Here is a 24,847-nt window from a genome sequence, read left to right on the forward strand (position 1 = left end):
GTGAGCACCAGATTCACATATCCAATTGCTAAGTATCACCCAGTAATCCTATACCAACATTCTAAAAGAAAACCCATTGAATTTTCATAAAACCTCTGCCTTCAGTGAATTGGCCATTTTGGTGAATGGTATCATTATTTATTCAGACATACAAACCAGAATTCTAGACTCTTGAAATCTACTTACTGCCCCTACTACTCACTCAACAAACCAACTCCTGTGATTTTATTTCTTTAATATGGCATGCCTGTATCTCTTCCTTGATCATTCTCCTGCCTCTTCCATAGTTTGTGCCTGTCGTGATTCCTACCTGGATTTCAGCGGACACTTCGCTGGCTCCCCTGGCTCCTTGCCACACTGCTCCCAAACCTGTTGTCAAAGTTGAGTATAGATTGGATTTTGAGGTAGAGACACCTCTATTTAGGTTAGATACACCCATATTTGCCAGTTTCATCTCTTATGGGCAAATTATTCAACTCATTGTAGATGGTTATGACATAGGGATAACAAAGTGCATATCATCAGGTTGTTGACACATTACATTTGGAAATGTATGTGATAGGCGGGAACTTCAGTAAAATTTATCTACTGTTATTATCGTTCCATGCAAATTTGATTGTGCCACTTTCCCTTTAATGATGCCCAATAACTTTAAAGATAAATTCAGTCTCATCTGCTTAGTTGATCAGTTCCCTGATGGCCTGGTCCAGCTCTAGACTCTTCTTTCATCATTGCTCATCTTACACCCTTCACACTGCACGGTTCCATTTCTAAGCTATGTCCTGGACTTAGAGCCATCTTCGGTTTCTCGCCCTTTTCTCTCTGTCTGTCCTTATATATGCTCCTCCTGCGTTTGGAAGACACTCTTCCCTGGTGACTGTGTTCTTTCCCATCAGAGCTCAAAGATTTCTTTGGCCTAATCTAGGTGACCATCTATTCTGGTTTATCAAGGATACTCTTGGTATATAGCTGTTGTCTCCCTGTGATTAATATTAGTACCACCTTTTACTCTTGGGGCATTAGGTGATACGTTATACTATGGTCACCCTACCTAAACTCCCCTTGTTCCCAGGCCAAGCTAAGCAGGCCTTGCTTTCTGTGTCCATAGACTTCTGCACTCCCTTCTGCATTAGATTTATCACACTGTTTCATAAAGTCTCATCATTTTATAAATTTTCACTTATCTCTCTGCCACTGGGACATGAGCCCCTTGAGAGCATGAATTTCATCTCGTTTTCACATCATTTATTCGTAGCACAGTGCCTGGGAAACACAAAGTGTTGTATACTAATTATGGCATTCTACCTTCCTCACTCCACTTAAACTACCTGTGAAACTAAATAAGGAAAGGTGCTTCAACAGCATATGTAAAAATTAACGAGAAATAAGCTGAATCTCTGTTGTGCTTGAAACACCAGTGGGACAGATGTGAACACCATAGAGAATTTTATTCATGGACCGTGTTGCCCTTTCTGTCCCTGCCTTGTTTTGTGCTATAGAACCAATCACCCACTTCTCCATTCAGCTCCCTCTCCTGCACTTACTGTTCGCCACCTGCCATTAAACTCTGCATTAAAGACATATAAATGCTAATCAGTTTTTTTGTTTTCAATCACTGACCAGGCCTCCAAACTTTATTCATTGTGTCCCACTGAGTAATTATAATAACAGCTAGCATTTATTGAGAGCTTACCATACGCTGGGTCACCCTAAGCACATTTTAGGTATTATATCATTTAACAGCATGAGGGGTAAATGGTGAGTATCCTTTGTGCTATATAGGCCATTTTGAACTGATGATTCCTTCTCCAAGCACCCCTGGACTTTTCTCCTTTTTTATTTTTTTTAAGATTTTATTTATTTATCTGACAGAGGGAAAGAGAGTGAGTGAGCGCAAGAAGGGGAGCAGCAAAGGAAGAGGGAGAAGCAGGCTTCCCACTGAGCAGGGAGCCTAATGCAGGACTTGATCCCAGGACCCTCGGATCATGACCTGAGCCAAAGGCAGACGGTTAACCAACTGAGCCACCCAGGAACCCCTGGACTTTTTTCCGTGACTCACATCCTTAATTGATCTCTCTCTCTCTCTGTCCATCTCCACCAGGGGTAGAAGGCAAACATTGTCTTCCTGATCTTCTTGTGTTGTGAACCAAACGATTTCACTTCTGGAAGGGATCCTATGCCAGCATCCTATCCAGGCTCTAGAGGACAAGTTTTAGGAATAGCTGCTCCAACATAAGCAACATAACCAAATGCAATCTATGCACACTGTTGGGATCTGATGCAACAAATTAACTGTGAAAGACATTTTTTTAATCTCAAGAGGAAATTTGAATACAGTCATGTAATGTGAGATATTAGGGAATTATTGTTAATTTCATTAGGTGAGTTAATGTCATTACGGCTATGTGTTTTAAAAAAAGTTCTCATCAGTTAGGGATACATTCTGCAGATTTAAAAATGAAATAACCTGATGTTTGTGATATGCTCTAAAACAGTGTAACAAAAATTACAAAAATTAAAAAGACAAAAACAAAAAAAGATAAGACGAAGATGCCTGTGGTAGAAGACACAAGATGAGCAAACTATTGATAATTGCTGCGGTTGGGTGACGGGAAGAGGGTGATTCACTATACTACTTGTTTACTTTAGTGTGTGTTTGAAAATCTCATATTAAACATTTAACAAGGGGTGCCTGGTGGCTCAGTTAAGCAACTGAGGTTAGTTAAGCCTTCGGCTCAGGTCATGATCCTGGAGTCCTAGGACTGAGTCCCACGTTGGGCTCCCTGCTCAGTGGGGAGTCTGCTTCTCCCTCTGGCCCTCCTCCCTCTCATGAGTTCTCTCTCTCTCTCAAATAAATAAATAAAATCTTAAAAGAAAAAGAACATTTAACAAACGACGGTTCCTGGCACCCCACTTCAGTTGTACTGAATCAAGATCCCTGGGAGGAAAGCTCTAGAATCTGCATTCTTAGAAATCTCTCCAGGTAAATCTTATGTGCTTTAATATTTGAGAACCACTGGTTAAGATTTAAGATGACAGGATCACATCTGTCTCTTCCCAAAACAACAACTGCTACATCAAGACATCCAAAGAAAACCTTAACTTCCATGATGGAAATATCAACACATCGATCTCAAAGATGAATAACCATACCAGCAATTCTGCCGCTCAGACAGAGCCACGTTATAAAGGTTCAAAAATAAATCTGATCTATTTCATGAAATAGGAGACATGGTTTTAGAAATTACCTACTTTTTATACCTAATGAAATAAAAGAGGACATTGTCTCTATTGAGGAAAAGCAGGCCTGGGTAAGAAGAGCACACTACATAATGAAAATGACAATAACTGAAATAAAAATCTTATTTGAAAGTAGTAAAAAGCAGACCTGACATTGCAGATAATCAAATCAGCCATACCCAGAATACTGAGAAAATGAAATCATGGGTTTAAAAGATGAGACAGAATATAATGGGCATAGAGGTCAGTTATGAAGATAAAACTTATAGACTCAACAAATGGATCAAAATTAATCATTAAAGATGTAATAACGTGTATTTTAGACTTCTGGGGGGGAAAAGAGACCCAAAAATAGCAGCTGAAAGAGTTTCTCATGGCCCAGGTAACTTAGTAATCAGGCTAATGACACAAACCGTTTCTTGTTATAATTTTTTAGATTATAGAAGATAGTGATGAAGAATTCCCTAAGTTTCACAGCAGAAAAGTTAGATTTCTTCAATAGGAATTATCATGACCTTTCGTCATAGGACTCACCTGCATTTTCATGGGACTGAAGACGATGGAACAACTCTAATATTCCTGCAGAGAAATCATGAGTTGCTCATATAAAAGGACATCCTCAGATGTGCAATATAGCAGAGCATATGTCACCCAAGAACTCCTTTTGCCAAAGTTGTTAACAATGAGTTAAAGTCATTGAAGAGAAATCAAGAAAAGGGTCTTCTATCCCCTGGGTCACATTTTATGGTAATATTCCACTGCATCAATGCCGAAGTCACACTTTCCCCCTCATTTCAATGTCACTGAAGTCAAGATGCACCTTCTAATCAATGAGGTCCTACAATTGCTGCATGATAGGTGACAATGCTGACGTAGTTGTCATCTCCTGCCCTTGCACAAACCTGGCTGGGATTCCTGTTGATGGATGATGGGATTCCTGCCTGAATGAGGGCAGCCCCTTGATTCACAAAACGAACCATTTCAGGGCAACAGGAGGAAGGAATACGAGAGTCCTGATTCTTGCCTGAGAAGCTTCTATTTGCATCTTCAAGAAAGATCAAGGAAATGTAAGCTTCAAAAGTTGCAAAATAGCTGTTAGTGGCTTGGGAGAAAAAACTGCAGATGGTAGAAGCACAGGGTTAAGGGTGTTGCAATGGGTTATGGGTATATCGGGGTTCATTATACTGTTCTCTCTACTAATATGCGTCTCGGAATTTTTTTGAAATTAAAAATCTTCACAAATCAGAAGAAGGAGAAGGAGCAGGAAGGAGGGGGAAGGAGATAATGCATTCCCAATGCTCCTCATTGCTCAGAAGATGACACTGGGTAGAAAAGCACTGCTATTATAACTCGGAGTTTCAAAATGATTCAGCAAAGTCAATCTAACCATTTAAATGCATACTTCTATTTCTATATATGCATAAGCGTAGCATGTGACACACACAAAAAGGCCTAGAGACCTTTTTTCATTAAGTATAAAATAAAAATTCTTATAAGAAAGCATTATGTCACGATGTAATTTGAAGTGATTTTTTTTTCTTCTTTAGTGGTACATACAATGGCATTTCTTAGATTCTGTGAATGGTAGAAATAACTATTATTTATTAAGCATTTGCTATGTCCAGGACATGATTTGAAGGGCATTCCATATCTTATTTATTAAAAGTGAGGTTTTCTTATTATACTTACTGTAATTACAGAGGGGGAAATGGAAACACAGGGAAGATAAGTCACGTGATACGTATCTCACAGCTAGTAAGTGGCAGAGCCAAGAGTCAAATCTAGGCAGTCTGACTCCAGCAGCCAAGGCCACGATCAGTCTGTCACTGCCTCTGAATGACTTAAGGATGAGGAGTGTCTGGTACCCACTTTACCTTTGTACAGGTAAGGAACTGAGGCCCAGAGGACTTACGTATCTTAGCAAGAAGTATGTAATAAGCTAGTGATAGATTATAGTTCAATCTTAGTCTACATTCTTTTTGTCTTATGCAGCCTCAACAACCACAAAGAACCACACACATTGTGAATATTCAGACCCTTCACACACACACACACACACACACACACACACACACACACACACACACACACACAATTCCCATTACTGCCAACACTGGCAGGAAATAAAGCAAAATGAAGGTAGTCGATTTTAAAGGAGAGCCGGGCTGTTAATGTCACTTAATCATCACCACAAGGCTTCATTAGCAATTTCCTATGTAATAGCCAAAGAAATAATGTCTTGGAGACAATAGGTAACTTGCATCAAGCTCCAGAACTATTATATGGCAAAATACGAATGCAGACTTAAATATAGTTGCATCCAAAGCGGATGGTCTTTGATTTTTCCAAAGATAATTAAATACAGTTACTAATTGCTGAAAGGAAACATGTTGCCACAGCAGAGGTTACATGCTGGCAGCTTGCATTTCAGTTTTGCCCACACATGTAGTTGCTTTGTCACGTGCAATGTTTCTTTTAAAAAACTGTATCAAATTTAAATACTGAGAGATCACCTAAAATCTGAATTTGGGGCAGAACCATCTGAATTCTTAAATGGGAACCATCAGCTGGACCTGACTAGCAATTGCTCCTGTTCCCCAGTTCACTGAGACCCCAGCACTCAATTCCTTTTGCATCCAGTGCACTTCATTGGTTGACTCTGCCTGCCTGGCCCCTATGGGCTTTGAATCTGTGACCTTGAATCTAAATGATTGTTATAATTCAGATGACCATTTACTTGAAAACGTAACCTGTGACAGATTATAAACTAAGTATTTTTCTTAAGTTAAAAGCAGTGGTAACATCTGTTTAGTGATGTTTAGAATTATTTTAGAAGGGTTTTTTTTTTTTTAAAGATAGATTTATTTATTTATTTATTTATTTATTTATTTATTTATTTATTTCAGAGAGAGAAAGAGAGAACATGCGTGGGAGGGGCAGAGGGAGAGAGAGAATCCCAAGCAGATTCCCCACTGAGCACAGAGCCCTATGCAGGGCTTTACCTCAGGACACTGAGATCATGACCTAAGCCGAAACCAAGAGTTGCTGCTTAACCAATTGCACCACTCAGGTGCCCTGGTAGTTTAGGGGTTTTTTTGTTTGTTTGTTTTGTTTTGTTTTGTTTTTAAGGGATCCAGATCAAGCAAGTGCTCCATCCCTTCTTTTTAAATTGGGAGTTATATTTGTGTCTCAAAAATTAACAGATTTTTATATTCTACTTTCACATTTTATTGGTACCCTGAAGGAGGATCAACATTAAAATGTTAAGATTTAGCAACTAGTTACAGTTGGATATTTAAAGGTTAATAATATTCTTGAGAATCCAGGTTGTATTTTTAAGATGTACATCAGCAGATTTACTGAGGGAATTTTAAAGGCTTTTGGGGAAAGGGATTTTTGTGAGTCCAAATAACTACAGTAACTGAATGGATTTTTTTTTTTTAGATTTATTTATTTATTTATTTGAGAGAGAGAGCACAGAGGGGGAGTGAGAGGGAGAAGCAGACTCCCTACTGAGCAGAAAGTCTGGATTTTCTTTTCTTTTTCATTTTTTCTACTGAAAAGCTGGGGGCTTTTTGAGATAAGTCCTTTTTTATTTATTTTTATTTTTTTAAAGATTTTGTTTATTTATTTGAGAGAGAGAATGAGATAGAGAGAGAGAGCATGAGAGGGGGAGGGTCAGAGGGAGAAGCAGACTCCCTCCTGAGCAGGGAGCCCGATGCGGGACTCGATCCCGGAACTCCAGGATCATGACCTGAGCCGAAGGCAGTCGCTTAACCAACTGAGCCACCCAGGCGCCCAAGATAAGTCCTTTTTTAAAAAGGGTTTTTTTGCTTATTAAAATCCTCTATTAGACCCTAAGTAGTTACCAGTATTAAAAGAAGAGAAGTGATGTTGATTTTTCTACTCAGAAGACCTATCCTTTGTTTCTTTCTTTTAAAAAGAGAAATAACAATAAAATGTCATGTAATGTTTAGATTTGTTTTCATATTTACTCTGAGGGGGCAAACACTCTTATCTTTGAAAGTATCACTTAAGTTGATATTGCCACTTATTACTAACAGCTTTCGGTGGCTGACCATGGTACTCTGGGAGGCTGAAATTAATCCTGGACAAACACCAAAAGAAATACAAGTAGAGGAAGAATAAAGGTCAGCTTCCCAGTCTGCGTAGGGATAGTCCATCTGAAAAGTGGTCTCATTCCTCTCCTGCTTGTCTCCAAATCCATCAGTAAGAAGTAGGGAATTATAAAAGATGAAATAACGCAAGTAGAAATAGATGTTCTAGTATTTTCTTTAACTCCCCTAATGGGCCACTTTGTGCCCTCTTCTTAATTGTGTCCATTTCAGCATTTCCCAAAGTGTATTCTATGCAACACCAGCTCAATGTCATTTTCATAAGTATGAGACATGGTTTAATTGTCAAGTAAGTTTGGGAAATGGTAGGTAAAAATTAGACAGGTTTCCTTGCCATGTGACTTCTCAACTTTAATACAGATGACTCCTTGCGAGTCCTTACAAGGGAGAGCACCTACTACCGTAGGGCTATTATTCCAACAAGATTCCTTTGTGAAACCCCCTTCTATTCAAGTTTCCTGAAGATCGTCTTTGCCTGCTGTTTGTCAGTTCTTTCAGTAGGGTTCCCATATAAGCCTGAAAAGATCCTGGGCACCAATTCCCAACCTCTTTGTATTACAAACCTTTCATCTCATTGACTCTCTCCTTCTTTCCTGGGACCATGTTTTCCCCTTCACACCCAGAAGCTAATATCTTTTTAAATTAACCCTGCTTGGGTCTTAGCCTCCGCTCCCTGTCACCTCCATGCAACTAGTCTGTCTCGGCTTTCCACAAAACTTGCCAGCCTAGCTTCACTTCCAGTTTCCTGCATGAATCTTGATGTTAGTTGAAGGTATTTAAAATAGATCTACTCCACAATTTGAGACTAACCACAAATTCACTTTTCCTGCTTAGTCTCAGTCATGTATAGGAATGCCTGTTTTGATAACCTTCTTATTCCTAGGACCCAGGCCCCACTTGGTACTCCATTGATGACAACCAGGTGATTGCTAACCTGCCTGGCACCTGACAATTTCAAGAAAAATATTTTAAACTCTTGCTATACAGGGGATATGAGTGTCAGGAATTCAAACAAGGCAAAATGTAAGTTAAGTTCTGTTCAGGAACTACTGTGGTGTACCATTTCAGTCAGAACTACTGTAGTGTAGTATTTCAGTCATTAAAAAAAGCAAACAGGGTGGCTGGAGGGGAGGTGGGTGGGCGGATGGGCTAGATAGATGATGGGTGTTAAGGAGGGCACTTGTCATGTTGAGCGCTGGGTGTTGTATGTAAGGGATGAATCACTAAATTCTATCCCTGAAACCAATATTACACTATATGTTAACTAACTAGAATTTAAATGAAAACTAAAAAACAAAAAAAACCAACAACTTAGATTTGGTCTATCCACCTTCTGCACTGCTAGCCCTGCACCCTTAGCAGGCCACTGAAGTCCTAGTTCCCTCATCAGCAAAATTAGAATAACAGTATATTCCTCAAAGGTTTGGTTGGTTGGTTTGTTTTAAGAATCAAATGGCTTTTAATACACATAGAGTGCTCGAAATAGAGTACTTAGAATGGTCCTGGCACATAATACGTCCACAATAAATATAAACTTTTATCACTGTTACTGTTTTTAAACAATTGCATTAGGTATTTTTCTGAAGAAACTTGGACTTTTTCTGCAGTTCAATGAAAATCGGATATTTTCATCCGATATGTTCCATTTGAGGGTCGAAAATTGCACATTTTCTTTCTGCTTTCAATATTCTTTAGTATTTCTTAATAGTGATTATTCTTAATATATGTCATAAGAGTACAGTTGAAAAGTAGTGTTGACCCATTTTGATCTATAAAGTTTGGATCCTCATAATTATCTTATCCATTTGTTTGTGTTTTCTCCCCTTTTTTATAGTGTCAACATACCAGACTGTACAGATGCATTCTCTCTTGCCAGAATGTTTCTTTTTGAAGGCAACACTACAAATGACTCACAAACATATTCATCACTTCTTTAGGTTAGCTTGGTATTTGTTTCATTTTGTTTGCTCTTTCTTTTGCTACAATTGTGAAATATGATTTGGCCATCAGATATTAATAACTTAGTGCATTTAAAGTTTGGCAACATTTATTTTAAAGCTTAGGCTGTCCATCATTCACTAAGCAGTGTAAATATTTTCCCTTACCCTGTAGGCTCATGAGCCATCAAATACCGTACTAAAACAATACTGATCCTGCAGCAAGATAAAAAAGAAGGCTAGCAATAAGGACAATGTGATTTAACACTTTAATATCTAATATTAGATCCAAAGTCCAATATAAAATAATCTAATATTTAAAATTCAATATCTTCTGACTTCCCAGTTCTGAAATCACTTGAGTAGACTAGTGCAATCCATTCAGGACAAGTAAATTTTCCGCTGATATGGTACGGAACTAATATTGAGGAAGATCTGAAATGGCTTAAAATCAATCCTTATATTGGTTCCTGTTAGTGAGAGTTAACCACAGCAGATTAATGAAATTAGAAGGTGAGGGACAAAGGAGACATTCATCCAATAATTTTAGTTGTAGAGTATCCTGGCTACTAACTGAAAAGATTTAGCCAGTAAGTTGAGTTTTTGCATTGAGAATACATCCTTTGTTTCCAAAATTACAATGTAGATAGTAGCAACTTAACTTTCACACTTAGCCCTTCTTTCCTTTTCCACTACATTTCTTTGCACTCTGTCAACAAACCCTGATCATTCTTAAAAGTGCATTATTTACTTCTCTTCCCCATTTAAGCTATCTCATTTTGCTTGCTTTCATTTTCAGATTTCTCCAATGAGTGTTTTGAACCCTCTGCCCTCCTTTTTGTTTTTAGCATTCCACACTCTCTACTAAAATGGCTCTGCCTCAACACTCTATCATAACGAGTATTTCCAAGGTCACTGAAAACCATTTTCAAGACAAATCAAAAGATTTTTCTTGCTCCTTATCTTCTCTTGAGTATCTGGCACTCCTGATCCCCCTTTTTTTTCTTTCTGGCATTTTAAAGATTTTTTTTTTTTTTGTATTCTCTAGGATATTGAATTGCCTTTTCATTTTCTTGGAGGTCAGATTACATTTTTATTTCTCTCCTTGTACACGCATTCAAATATCTAGAGAGCCCTGAGTTATATTTATTAACTCAAATATGGGTTGTAAGCTGCCAATGAAAACAGCTATAACTAAATGGTATTTTCAGATTTATGGAAAAATACATGGACTCTTCCTTCTTCTAGCGGAGTTGATCAATAGCCTATTTGGTGGGTCTAGAAGAGGTTCCTCCAGAAAGAGTAATTCCATCCTACATGCCTAAATTCTGGAATAACTTAATGATATTAGAGTTGAAGAATTTCTGATTACCTTTCTGGAGGCACATAAATGCATTCTTGTTGCAGTTTGATTTTTAGCATTATATTCTTTTTCATGTAATTTTTAAAGATCTTTTTGGTCCTCGTGGCTGATCTCTCTTTGGTCTTCCCAATCATGAAAAACACAAGGCTCAGACAATTTTTCAAAGGCTCATTATTACTCTGGTTCTCGTTTGAGGCTTTGTTTTCACCAGTTGGTCAGCCTGTGCTTTCCATTCCCTTTCATACTCATGTTGCTTTATTATTATTATTATTATTATTATTATTATTATCAATATTATTTTGGAGAGGTTCTTATTCCCCTTCCTGGATGCCTGCCCAAAAGAGACCTCAAGTGCCCATTGGCATCAATGACAAAAGTCACTTCAAACTAGGCCAGGAGAAGTAGAAAGGACCTATATGAGCATTCACTTGGAAAAGGTTTGTTTCCTTCATCACATCTGGTTGGTTATTCAAACCAGTACTTTGTTTTACCTTAACAAAGGTAAAAAGAAACCAGTAAAAATGATGTTAATAATATGCTTTATCTAACTTAATATATCCAAAATAATTGTCATTTTAACATGTACCAGTATGAAGTTATCAATAAGGTATTTTACATTCTTTGCTTTTTGTACTATGTCTTTGAAATCCAGTGTGTAATGGTCTACATTGACCATAGCTACCACAACAGATTTGATCCTGAGAGGTAGGTATAGTATTCAGTGAAAGCCATCTGGGGATGTTTTTATATTTGTCACAGAGGGCACCTTGAGACCTTGTACAGTTATCCTGTAAATAACTTTCACACCTCCGTTTTACTAATCCACTTCGAAGAACTGAGTGCTAAATTATCTGGTGGCGCAGTGGACCCTGAAAAGGAGGCTTTTGTGGGATGACAAGTTGTAAGGGTCATAGATGAGAATAACAACAGTGACAGTGATGGCAATGATGATGATGATAGTAATTGCTGGCATGTACTGAGGTCTTACCGTATACCAAGTACCATCTTAAGCTCTTTTTACACATTAGCTCATTTAGTCCTCACAGAAATGCTGTGAAAGTATACCCTGATTATTCTTTTTTTTTTTTTTAACTTTCCATTTACTTATTTGAGAGAGAGAGGGAGAGGGAGCATGAGTGAGGGGAGGGGCAGAGGGAGAAGCAGACTCCCCTCTGAGCGCAGAGGGGCTGGATCCCAGGACCCTGAGATCAGGACCTGAGCCATAGTCAGTCGCTTAATCGACTGAGCCACCCAGACACCCCACCCTTATTATTATTACACATGCTTGTCTTCACTATAGGAGAGGTTGATACTCCTTGACAAGAGTGACCATTTGTTCCAGTTGTCCAGGCTTGAGAATGATGATTCTTTGTCCAGTGCTAATACCCCCATGCATTAATAGTTTGCAGCTAACAAAGCTTATCTCTAAGTTATTGTGCCTATTTTTACTGGTTCTATCTACTTTCTAACACTTAGCCCTGTTCATTCTTCCATTCAAGTTCCTTCCACTTGGAATTTGTACTTTGTCTTCTACTCTTTTGTAGACTACTTTAGGGAGGATAACATACCTTGTTCATTCCTCAGGTTGCAATTCCCAACTCTAGCCTCTCGTTGAAATACAGTTGGCTCCACTTAGCTCCTGAATAATATTCACAGCTTCTTGCACTGGCTCCTGAGGGTGCTATTTTGCCCTCCAGGCTGTCAGGTTTTCGTTTTATAAACTAGAATAAACACATAGGAAACCAGCGAGATTTGTAATGAAGTAGGCGGCAACTAAAAGAAGATAAAGAGGGGAAGGAGGAGAAACCAAGAGAGATTGAGGGAGCCTGTGCAGACCAAGTTTGGGAATAAGTTGTTGGGAGCTTGAAGTTAGGGAGGAAAAACTTGGAGATCAGTAAGTATGCATGTGGGGTATTTAGAGAGATGAGGATGGAGGACTTTAAAATATTTTGTCGTACACTATGAATAGCATCTCTGTGAGATTTTCTTGATTTTCAGTAACCCTGGATGTCACACTAACATTTTGCAAATGGAACTTTGCTGGGATGAGGCAATAAAGGAGTCCCAATCGTATACTGGTTTCAGTCGAAAACTTTATCACCACCATTTTTACTGTGTGCAGGCTAACTTGGTATCACCACTGATTCTTTCTTTTCCTTTGTTCTCCACCTCCAATCAGTCTGTTCCGTTGAATCCAGTTCCTTGTTCTCACACCGACATTATTAAAGCTTCCTTCCTTACCTCCAATCTATCCCCCTTTCATTATATCCTGCACTGCAGTCATTGTGACATTCCACTCTTTCTGAGGATGTCTCAGTCCCTATCCTAGACTTCAGTGGAAATAGAGTCACCAGGCCGTCAGTCAGTTCTGGACCCTGTCCGGCTCCACAATGAATATCTTGATTTGTAAGTGAAATACGAACTAGTGTTTGAGATTTGGGCAGTACAATAAAAAGAAAAATGAAAGATCATGCTTCTTCTTTACCTGATGCCCCAGAAGTGATTCATGCAGCAGATAGTTGAATTAGAGACATATAATTGCTTCTTCAATTTTGGAAAATTTTCTTATTTTATTAAACGGAAAAGCTAGTTACAGAAATAGCTTGTTTTACATTCATTTATATGCTCTTTCTATATTGACTATCTACTTACTGCGTGCCGGGAACTGTGCTGGATACAAAGATAAGTAAGGTGTTTCTGGTATTATTTGCGTACTCACTCCAAGAATTCTAACTCTTGCTTTTTGATTCTTCTTCATGACTCGATTGAGATAACTCCTAATATTGCACTCATCTTGAACCCTTTGTTTTCTCTAGAAAGGAATCTAGAAAACTAATGAAGAAAGCTAACTGTGTATGGGCCACTTGCTCTAAAGACCACGCTTTTTCTTCTCCAATTAATCAAGCACAAAAGCTTCTAGTGCCCTAGATTTTAGTGCCCTCTAAAATCAACTTCACCTTGTATATTTAAATTTCTCTCCTACCACCTCCCAGACTCCCAAACATTAGGTTCATCTTCGTCTTTACAGATAGACTTACATGATTTATCTTGAATAGATTCCATGACATTTCTGGACCTTGGTTTTCTCATCTGTAAAATTAGAATAACAGCTGCCTCACAGGTAATGGTGAGGATTAAATGAGAGGACAAAGATAAAGCCCGTCTGACAATTCTTAACCATGAGAGCTGTTCAGTGATCATTGATCCATTCTCCATTCCAAAAACAGAATGTCTTCCTCACCAATGCAAATCTGAGACATCTTTGAAAACCAAGACTCTGCCTGCTCTCTTTCATCATGACTTCCTGGCTTTTATACTTTTTAACAACACATTTTTGCATGTATTATCTGCATATTAGAATATTATTAGCTGCTACTTCATTCCTATATAACCTACCCAAAATAGCCCTCTATAATACATTTTCTTATTTTCAAACTGATACATCTCTCTCAATTTTATCTTGCCACTACATTATAGCTGATAAGGAAGAATCAATCTTATTATAAACTAATCTATAAGGTCTAACATAATGCTTAGCACATGATAGCTGCTTGATATTTTTTGTCATTTAATTTACTTTGGTTCATGATGGTGACTCCGGTAGGCTAACAGTCACTTTGCCTCACAAGTAAATGATGATTATATTTATTGTTGATAATACACCAAGAGTGCTGTCAATATAATAAATACTGGTATGTTATTATACACACACACACTCACACACATACACACCCCTCGGGTGTGAACTTGGGTAAGAAAATTTAGAGAAAATTTATTTCAAGTTTGGATATTCTGAGAATAGGTTACCTTAGGGGAGAAAAGGGAAGGAAATCAATCGAAAAGAAGAAATAGGAAGGAAAAAAAGTTGTTTTAGTTCAGTGAGCCCCGAAATACACCACCTATGGCCCAGACCATGGCCAAATTTTATGATCCTGGAGTCTATACAGTTCTGGGGGCCCTCTTTTAAAAAGAGAAATGCAAAACTTCAAACACAAAATTAGGCAGCAGGCCTAAGTAGCACCAGGTGTAATCAAGTGGCTCTGAGGTGTCAGCTTCATTAGCTTCCTAATGAATCAGCCTCTGGAGCCAGGTTAGATTTTCAGGACCTCTGTGAGTAGGAGAGCCATTTAAGCGGCAGCACAATAAATGAACACCACTTCCTTGTTTCCCAACAAACTTGTTCTTCACCCATTTCCACTTACCGCATCTTACATTTTCCAGCGATTTGTACCACCGAGGCACTTCTATGCCTGGCATTGTAAAAATTATAACCTCCCCATTCACGGCTTCTTCCCTTCATTTTTATTTTATTCTCCATAATCGCCCGAGAACAAATCAAACCCGTGATGTTCAGCAACAGCTATAAACTCAGAAGGATTGTGTGGGTTGGAGAATGAGGAAAAAGAGATCTTCAGCCTAAAGCCACTAGAAGAAATACGGCTGTGACTGATGGAGAAAAATGAGGATAAAATGAACACCAGGAAAGACTGGGACATAATCGCAGTCATGGCATTTGTCTATGTCCTTCAACTTCACCAGAAGTCCCAGTAACTATATCAATCACACACACAGGCACTCTGCACTGGGAGTTGGACTTCTTGGTTTTATTTTGTTTTACCCAGTATATGACATCATACCAATTCATCTACACCTTAGGATGCCAGATAGTTCTTTAAGCTTGGTGATCTATTTGATCCCAAATCACCAACCTCTGGGCACATCCCTCCCATCTTATTCCATACTGTCAAACCTACTTAATTTATCCTATTTTCTCCCTGTCTTCCTGTCTTTCTGCTTTATTTTTCTTGTATTCATAAATTGTTGTTGCATACTTATTATTTGGTAGTTCTTCTCCTCACAGAATTCTGGTTGGGGGAAAAATAAACAATTGGAATTTAATATGATGAACTGCATGATACTGCATATGGTCCACTATATGGTACATATATATAAATACTCATGGGTTGGTGTGATTGACTCATAAGGTATGAACATGAGTGAGTAAAAAAAAAGTACAGAGGCCAGATTTTGAAGGACCTTATAAGCAAGCTCGGCTAAGGAATTTGAATTGTATTCCTGAGGGTAATGTGAAACCCATTAAAGAGCTTTAAGAAGGGGGCATGATACAGTTAGATTTGGATTTTAGAAAGACCACTGCAGAAGCTATGAATAGAATAGATCACAAGAGGATAGTATAATATGGAGATAGTTCATTTAAGAAGCTGTGACAGTAATTCAAGAGAAAAATATTTTTTAAATATTTAAAATATTTAAAAAACTAAAGAAAACATTGGCAGTGTGAACAAAGCTGTGGTGATGGGTTGCATCTAGAGAACTTCCTTGGCTGGTATACAGATTGAGGAAAAAGAAGGAAAAAAGATCATTCCCATGTTTCCTGCTTAGGACATGGAAGAATTTGATGTCATTCTCAGAATCAACAAATACAGAAGGAAGAGCATTTTTAATGCTAACTACTAATTATTGAGCGCTGACTGTACGCCAAGGAGATGCTAAACACTTAACATACATTATGCAACTTTTTCTCAAGTTAATATCATGAGGTACATATTATTATATTGAATTTAAAGAAGAAGAAATCAAGGCTCAAAAAAGTCAATTTGCTTGTCCAAAATTACATAATAACTAAGTGGTAGAGCTGGGATTCAAACCCAAGCAGATTTAACCCAGAGCCATGGTTCTTAGAAACATTATACCAGTGTTTAGCAAAGTGCAGTCCAGATTGATCCAGGGTAATTGTCAAATTAGGCTTCTGGGTCCAGTCCAGCCTATTGAAGTGACATTCCTGATGGATGGATGGAGACTGGACTCACCAGGTATTTCTTATGCACCTTAAAGTTTATATAATTACAGCAGTACATACTATATGTTACAACTTGGTGGGAGGAGAATGGCAAATTTTCTTTTTATATGGAGATTTTAGGGTATGGAGAATGCCGCCCAGATTGCCATAGGGGTGGAGTGCAGCAAATATTTTCAGGCTGGAATTTGACGCTGGGATGGTTTAAATTAGGATTCTCAGTGTTGGTAAGCTGGTTTTGCTGCAAACTCTCCAAGGTAGTTTGGATGAAGTATCATATGCAAGAAAGGTGGTGGAATGAAATAAATTGTCACTGAGCTGAGCTGTCCCCCAGGTCCCTCTCCTTTTCTTGTTCGGTGGTTTTGACACGTGCCTCCAAATTTGCCCCAAGCATGAAATGTCTTTGCGTGTTTTCCTAAAAATGCTTGCAAATACTTTTTGCATTTTATCCCATAAAATGTCTGTTTCTAATATAAATACATGATTAATTTTGTAGCAAGGGGTAAAACGGACACTCCAGGAAGTCACAGTGTTGTTGGTGACTCTGTTTACCCTCAAGAACACCCAGTGCTCTCTCCAGGAGCTTGAGTCACCAATGGGAGGAACATGTGATTGTCTCTTGCACAGATCTAGGCTCCATTAGTAAATTGCAAACCTTTTCTTGTATAATTTCTGTGTTCTTCACAATGTTTTTAACATGGTAGGCGCACACTAAACAGCTAATGAATTTGGAAGAGGGGAGTTTGAAAGAAATATGGAGTATGAGAAATCAGAATAGACTCACAAGAAACCAGTCATTTTTGAAAAGTGCCACATTAGGAAGTTCTCTTTGTGCCTCTCATGGTTAAGTGATCATTTCAGAAGAAGATGCTTTGGTCTCCCTAACCTCTCTTACAGAAAAGCTGGAGGCTTTCAGAAAATGGACTTCAAGTGGTTCTTGGACTTGTTTTCTCACTTGAGAGAGGAAGGAACCAGTTTTTGAGAATCAAGTCAGAACTTTCAGGATCCAAAATGTTCAAACCAACTCTCATAGTGCATGATAGTGTCAGACTCAGAACATGCCCATCTTCATATTTTAACTCCCCTCAAGTTACTTTAACTTAAAATGCCGACAGTCCACTTCAGCTTTGTGGTATTAACGTCTAGATGTCTGTTTCAAGATCATCAATAAAGGCAAAACACTGTACCAAAGATTTTTAAGTAGTATTTTTTAAGACAATAAATTTTAAAAAGCAATTTCCCTACCAATTATAAAAGTGTCACTTTACTACAGTATTTTTCTGTAGACATTCACTCTCAAACTAACTTGATTCCATTAGTATTTATTTCTTTTTCCAGTCCATGTAAAATAATGATTTGGACTACTATATAAGAATCCATTTTTGTGGCTCCTTTGGCTTGAGAATGTATTTGGCTCCTTCTTAGAAACTTGGTCATCTTGGTCTGTGTAGCCTTTACCAGTTTGAGAATCCTAAACATAATCCTCTGTGGGGATTTAGACAGGTGTCTATTATGGCCCATAATCTGTGATATGGCCTCTAGCATTCTTGTTTCAGAAAGGTTAAGCTCTCCCATCTTTATTCCTGAGTAAAAAAGTCCACATGATGTTAGTATAGTCAGGGAGCCGATTGAAACAAGGAACAGCTTCAATCAGGCCTTAAGCCTGTGTCTCTGCCAGAAAGAAATCTTTGTGATGAGCAAGGGGGTCCATTAGAAAACAGAGCAGTTGGTTTTTAACTCAGGAGTTACAAAAGCAAAACTCTATATCCTCTATTATGCTTAGAGTGGCCATATTTCCCAAAGTAAAATTTGGCCCTCATGCTCTGGCAAATACATAGGTACTTTTGTACACAGCACTTTCAGAATATCTAAAGTTGGGACAGTCCCGTAATATTCAAGTCTGTATTGTTACCATGTGTATACCCCACATTGGGACCCAATTAACAGGGTAGGTTATAAGTGAGATTGTACTGCGGTTGTTAGAGATTCCTGCCCTTTATGTACAAAGGGATAATGAACAACTGGAAACATGCTGCCTTGTGGACCTACGTGAGGATATGAAGAGTTTATCCCCATAGCTGTGGGTCTTCAAGGCCTGTCAGTACTGGGGGTACTGACACTTATCTTTCAGATTTCTGGAGAAGGTATCCACCATCTTGAATTATACATACCTCTGGTTCTGATTTCTCTCTCTTCTTTCCATCGCCAGTAACAAAGCTATAAGACCTGGAGGTGGCACCTCAGCCTGAGGGATGAGCATCAGCTCTTGGACTCAGAATAGTCTGAGGGTCTTCAAAAGAGTCATAAAAGGAGGGGCTTCCTGTGTTATAGCGAGGCAAGAATCTAGGACTTAGGGAAAGGAGTGACCAAGAAGTTCCAAAAAGGGCCTAGGAGCAGGGGTTCCTAACAAAAAAAAAAAAAAAAAAAAAAAAAAAAAAAAAATTTACACCAATGAAAGAGAAGAAAAGGAAGCCATCTCCTCAAGATGATAGCCTAGTCCAGCAGTTAAAACATGGTGCTCATGGTTCATCTCTCTGAGAGATGAGCAGTAGACTCTGCCATCTCTTTCTTCAGCCTTTTATAGCCTTGCTCTGGCAAAAACAGCAATATCTATTTCAAAGTCACAGTGGAAACAGGTTGGGAGAGCTATCCCAGAATACTATTTCTGCTTCCTTTACCTATGTGTCTTTTTTTAAATGTCACTTACTGATCAAACAAGCAAGGACACGCCAGAAGCAAATGGGTGTGAGGCAGCTCCATCTCACTGTTTTTCACAATCAGTCTAAGTGTTAACCCAAATGCTTCTCACCACCACTTGTAAGTACATGCCTCCTTGGCACATAACGTACAATTTGGTGGCAAACCTCTTATGAGAATTCCCGACATTTCCAACTGTCATTGCCAATAGTCTGCCAGTAAGGTAGAGCTTGGAAGGGTAAGTTTAAAATGGTAGGAACAACAAGTATTATGTTAATACTGCTTATGCAGGATTTTCTTTTTTAACTCTGAAAGGTCTAGCAGATCTCTGTTGAAAGGATCTGCTTGTCAAAGTATCTCTTGCCAAAAGGAAGGTAATTCCATTAATAGACAAAATAAAAACATGTCTCCAATTTTATTTATCCTTTTAAGTTCTGAAAGCACATTAAGGAAGAGTAACATTCCACTTTGGTTACAAAGTGCTAATTAATAACTAATTTCAATTCTCCCAGAGGTAAAATAGTAACATTTTTTAATGAAATTAAGCATCACAATCTTCATCTTCTAATTGTTATAAAAACACTTAGCAGCAATATCTGTTTAATTATTTAGGCATCTCTTAATGGTGTAAATATTATCAGCGCAGTCATAAATACTTTCTGCTTTGTCCATAGACAATCAGTTAAGGATCTGTTGCTTGTAAGACTTAAATTAAGACCTATTTAAAGCTGCCTGCTGGCCACAAAATAATTACTTACACTTGCTAATGCCTGAATCTGTTAGATTTAGCAGCAAGAAGTGTTCTTTGCTTTCACAAGTAGGGGAAAGTAATTTTTCTTATATAAAATTCATTGTTAATGGTATTAGGAAGGATTAGGGTGGGGTTGAAGTAGTTGAAATTTTAATTAATCTAATCCTTTTAACAGCAATTGTTTTCATATTGATAATTCTCTGTAACAACAGTATTACAGATCACACCCATGTGAAATATTTACACGAAATATTTTAGCATATAATCTCTCCTCCAGCTTTCTCTTTCTAGGAACAGTAAGGTTTTCAGCTTCTTCAGCTTTCTCTTTTTTTTCTTTCTCTCTCACCACAAACGCAAGCTTTTTTCTAGGGGACCAAAATGAAATCTCCCCCCGCCCCCGCACACACACTAATTTTCTCTCAATATCATTGTCTCTCAGTAAGTTATGTTAATGGTCATCAAATCATGAATCTCCTAAAAGAGCATGAGGCTATGAAATAAAAATGGTTCAATTGATTTTTTGTTTTTTTGGATCTACAGCCATTTGGTCTAGATTCTCATTAGAAATGATTTGTTTACTCATCCATTTCAATAAATCGCTATACTGCTGAAATTATCACTAAGAGTAGAGTTGGATGAAGGACGAAACTGTCATTCTGGTCAAACTCTGATCATCTCCGGTGTAAACTGGGAATTGTTCTTAATCTGCTCAAATGTCACATTACCCAGGAGAGACTTTCTCTGACCTCCCAATATAAAATTACCATCAGTGTCCCTCCCCCAACACCATTCTCCCCTTTAATTGGTTTTATTTTTCTCCAGAGCAGTTACCACCACCACGTAGCATTATGAAACATTATGTATTTGTTGGTTTAGTGCATCTCCCCCAACTAAAATGGAAGCTCTGCTGAAAGCCAGGACTTGGATTTGTTTACTACTGCGTCTTGAAAGCCAAGGCAAGTGCCTTAAATATAGTAGTATAGTGAGCAATCAATAAATAATTATTGCATGCATGAAACTTTTTTTCTCATTTTTCAGGTGCCTAAAGCACCAGATCAGTGCAAAGCAATAAAATTGTCTCCTTGTCCTGGCATGCATTTTGATGGCTGACAATTTGATGTAAATGGCAACATTTATCCTAAGGCAGCTGTCCTGCTGAGCCCCAGTGGTAAGGTGTCCTTGGGGAACAAAAGCAGAGACTGAGTGCTTTGTGTGGCCATGTCTTCATTAAAGGACTAAAACTATGAGTTGTGCAGTGCTGTCTGGCATCCACACGCTTACAATTTTAAAAGAGTAATACAAAGCAGAGAATCTCAAAAGATGTTCTCCAGAACACCACTTCTAGGGCATAGAAGGAGGGGTTACTAAAGCAAAAAGGGGCTCCATGGTCAAATAAAGGTTCTGAAACTAGGTATTACATGAAGCTAAGGAAGATTCATAACTTCAAGACATCTTAGATGTATGATGATGCTCACTAGGGCTCTAAAACTCTTAGACTCTTCCTTTCTACTACCAATTCTGTTTCTAAAACTGGGTTGCATCACAGGTAACACCACTGACTTGGGAACTGACAAGGTCAGGGCAGGGGCAGGAGAAATGGGTCTTGGCTCTGCCCCTTACCCACTTTGTTATATGACCTCGGGCAAGTTATATAACACTTCTCTATGCCTCAGTTTTCTCTTCCGTAAAGTAGCAAAGGAAAGGATTACCCAGGATAATGTATGTAAAGTGTCTGACCCATAAGTGCTAAATAAATGATGGTTATTGTCAACACCTTTTACTGAATGTCGGAATGAATGCTTTTTAGATAGATATCCCCAAGTATATTTCCTAAGACAGGTTTGCTACGATCCACCTATATCCAGAATCAACCTGCTGTGCCTCCCTCTCTGTCTCAGCACCCTATCCCCCTCTGAGAAGATCTGCACATCGATGGTGAAGTTGAAGAAATGCTATCTTTCAACATGACTTAATACAAATGTCTAATAACTCACTCTGGTGTATCCTGCAGAGTTGATTCCCTGTGTTTTGATACCCTTGACCTCAGATGAAGATGCTTTTGTCAGGAGGAAGGTGGTAGCATCCCAGTTAATGACTGTGCAGATGGCTACATGCTGGTAGATTTTGAAGTGACCATATTTTTTCAGTAAATTTCAAATGAAGGTGTGATTTGTGTAAATCTGACCCCTTCCAGTAAAATGTGCATTTACATATATTTAGAATTTATAAATCTTGACAGATTCCACAATATTTATAGCCCTCCATAAAAAGCCTTTGCCAGTTTGCAGAGCTTTGCATTTGGCTCTCTGGTATGCTTAAGAGAGTTTAAATAATAATAAATTTGGTGATATATTCCACCTGGAACAGAAACTTATTTTCCCCCCTTGGCTCGTTTTGAAGGGGATACTATAAATAGTGCCACAGACGCTGGGATCAGGAATAGGGAATTGAAATTCGAGAGAGAAGTACAGAAACATTTCCATTATCACTGATGCCTTGAATGTATTTTTAAAACAGTTCTGTTCCTCAAGTAATGTACCTTCTCTCCTTTCTCCTACCCCATCTCAATTATACTTGAGTCCCCCAAACCTGTTGCCAGCTTTAGGATTCAGTTGCACTAATGGGAAAGAGAGAGTGAAAGTATTAGCTGACTAGGTAGGAGAAATTGCCTCTAGGGAGGCCAAAGCAATTCTCCCGTGTTCATCTTACATTTCATAGGAGTCAGCTGGTAACTGAGCATCGAGGTCTAAAGTGTAAATTCATTATTTGAGACCCAGCTCATGCATCCTGCAGGTATGATGAAAAGCTCTCAGTTCATGAAAAAGAAAAAAAAAAATCTAATTGTAATTACAAGAGAAAGCCTAAGGACAATGTCAGAGGGTCGATTCTTTCACCCATCCATGCTTATAATTACCCAGTGGAGGATTAGGGAGAAATGCCTGAATAGTTGACTCCAAATGATACCCTTTTTTTCTTAAACACAAAATAAACAAAAATCAGGGAGCCAGCTCTTTGCCATGGAATCATCTGATGAAACCTGAAAGCAGCTATTAGGTCTAGCATAAGTGGTGTTATAACTTGTTGTGATACAAGATTTATTCCCAGCTTCTTGTTTGAGTGGACGGTGGAGGAGATAGCCTTTGTCAGGAGGAAATAATAGTAATGGCTAACATCCATGGACAGCTGACTCTGGGCCGGCACAAAGTAACACATCAAGTAGCTGTGGCTCATACTTAACTTATTAAGTACTGGATTTTCCTGTCCTCACAACTTGGAGCACGCCCCTGTCCCAAGTCTTTCCCATGCAATCCCCTTGCCTCTAGCTAATAGGATGGCAGATGTTTGGACCAAGCCCCAGAGCCTGTAGAATACCACATTTTAATGATTTGTGGTGAACAAAGTAAATGCTTTAAGAGCAGGCTTTATGAAGCAGGGACCTAGTTAAATATGATGGATTTGAGGCAAAGCAAGAAGCTGAATATTGTATGCGGGTATTGTTTCCTAACAGGGCGCAGATATCTACGGTTCATTGCTAATTCTAAAGGTTTGCTTGAAAAATGACTTTTTAAAGAACTGTGCTCTTGAGGAACGTCCTTGAGGCATGGAGGAATTTCCTTGCTTTTCTATAGCATCTTTCTAAGAGGACACAGAGGTATTGAGCTGTTAGACAGTTGCTCAGTGTCTTTGTGCTTCTGGGACCACATTATGGGTCTAACACATATGGGATAAATAAACTGTTTTCATTTCTTAAAGCCCATGGAAGGAAACCAGACAAGAAAATTACCATATTGCCTCATTTTTTTAAAGCTATTAAAGAGGAGAATCCAGTTAGGGCAAATAAGAATGATTACTGCAAACAGGGTTTCCCCCCACCCTTTCTTTCCTTCCTAGCCTTTTACGCAACAACAGCAATATAGCAAGACTTGTGTCAAACCAGTTTTCTGATGCACCCTCTTCTGTTCTTCTTCCATAGGGCAACCCCTACATGTGCAATAATGAGTGTGATGCAAGTACCCCTGAGCTGGCGCATCCCCCTGAGCTGATGTTTGATTTTGAAGGAAGACATCCCTCCACATTTTGGCAGTCTGCTACTTGGAAGGACTATCCCAAGCCTCTCCAGGTTAACATCACTCTGTCTTGGAGCAAAACCATTGAGCTCACAGACAACATAGTTATTACCTTTGAATCGGGGCGTCCGGACCAAATGATCCTGGAGAAATCTCTCGATTATGGACGAACATGGCAGCCCTATCAGTATTACGCCACAGACTGCTTAGATGCTTTTCACATGGATCCCAAGTCCGTGAAGGATTTATCACAGCATACGGTCTTAGAAATCATTTGCACTGAAGAGTACTCTACAGGATATATGACAAATAGCAAAATAATCCACTTTGAAATCAAAGACAGGTTTGCGTTTTTTGCTGGACCATGGCTACGCAATATGGCTTCTCTCTATGGACAGCTGGATACAACCAAGAAACTCAGAGATTTCTTTACAGTCACAGACCTGAGGATAAGGCTTTTGAGACCAGCGGTTGGGGAAATATTTGTAGATGAGCTACACTTGGCACGCTACTTTTATGCGATCTCAGACATAAAGGTGCACGGAAGGTAAGAAAGCATCTGTCTGACTTGAATGAGAATGGTTGTTCGAAGAAAATGCCAGTGTGTTGGTCCCACAGCGGTAGAGTGACATGTGACACTTTCTACTACAACATTTCCTCAGGAACACCAGTCTAGAGCTAGGTTTGGAGAAATTTGAGACCCTTCTTACTCAGCAGTAATTTGTGATCCCAGACTCACTGTCAGTGAACCTGAACTTGGCAGGATTTCTTAGACTTTAAACAGAAAGGGGGGCGGGGGAAGTAGCATCTTATTTGAGCCCAAGGAACTCCCTAGATC

General features: G+C 38.7%; 1 protein-coding gene across 8 annotated transcripts in view; it reads left to right on the forward strand.

Annotated features, from left to right (window-relative positions):
• NTNG1 (netrin G1) overlaps window positions 1-24,847 on the forward strand; it is a 313,954-nt gene that overhangs the window by 146,137 nt on the left and 142,970 nt on the right. For all 8 annotated transcript variants that reach the window (XM_027578390.2, XM_027578380.2, XM_027578404.2 and 5 more), the window contains one exon: window positions 23,916-24,556. In XM_027578390.2, the coding sequence (XP_027434191.1) occupies window positions 23,916-24,556 (641 nt within the window). The remainder of the gene's footprint in view (window positions 1-23,915; window positions 24,557-24,847) is intronic.

The sequence above is a fragment of the Zalophus californianus genome, chromosome 4 (assembly GCF_009762305.2).
Source record: "Zalophus californianus isolate mZalCal1 chromosome 4, mZalCal1.pri.v2, whole genome shotgun sequence".
NCBI classification, from domain to species: domain Eukaryota; kingdom Metazoa; phylum Chordata; class Mammalia; order Carnivora; family Otariidae; genus Zalophus; species Zalophus californianus.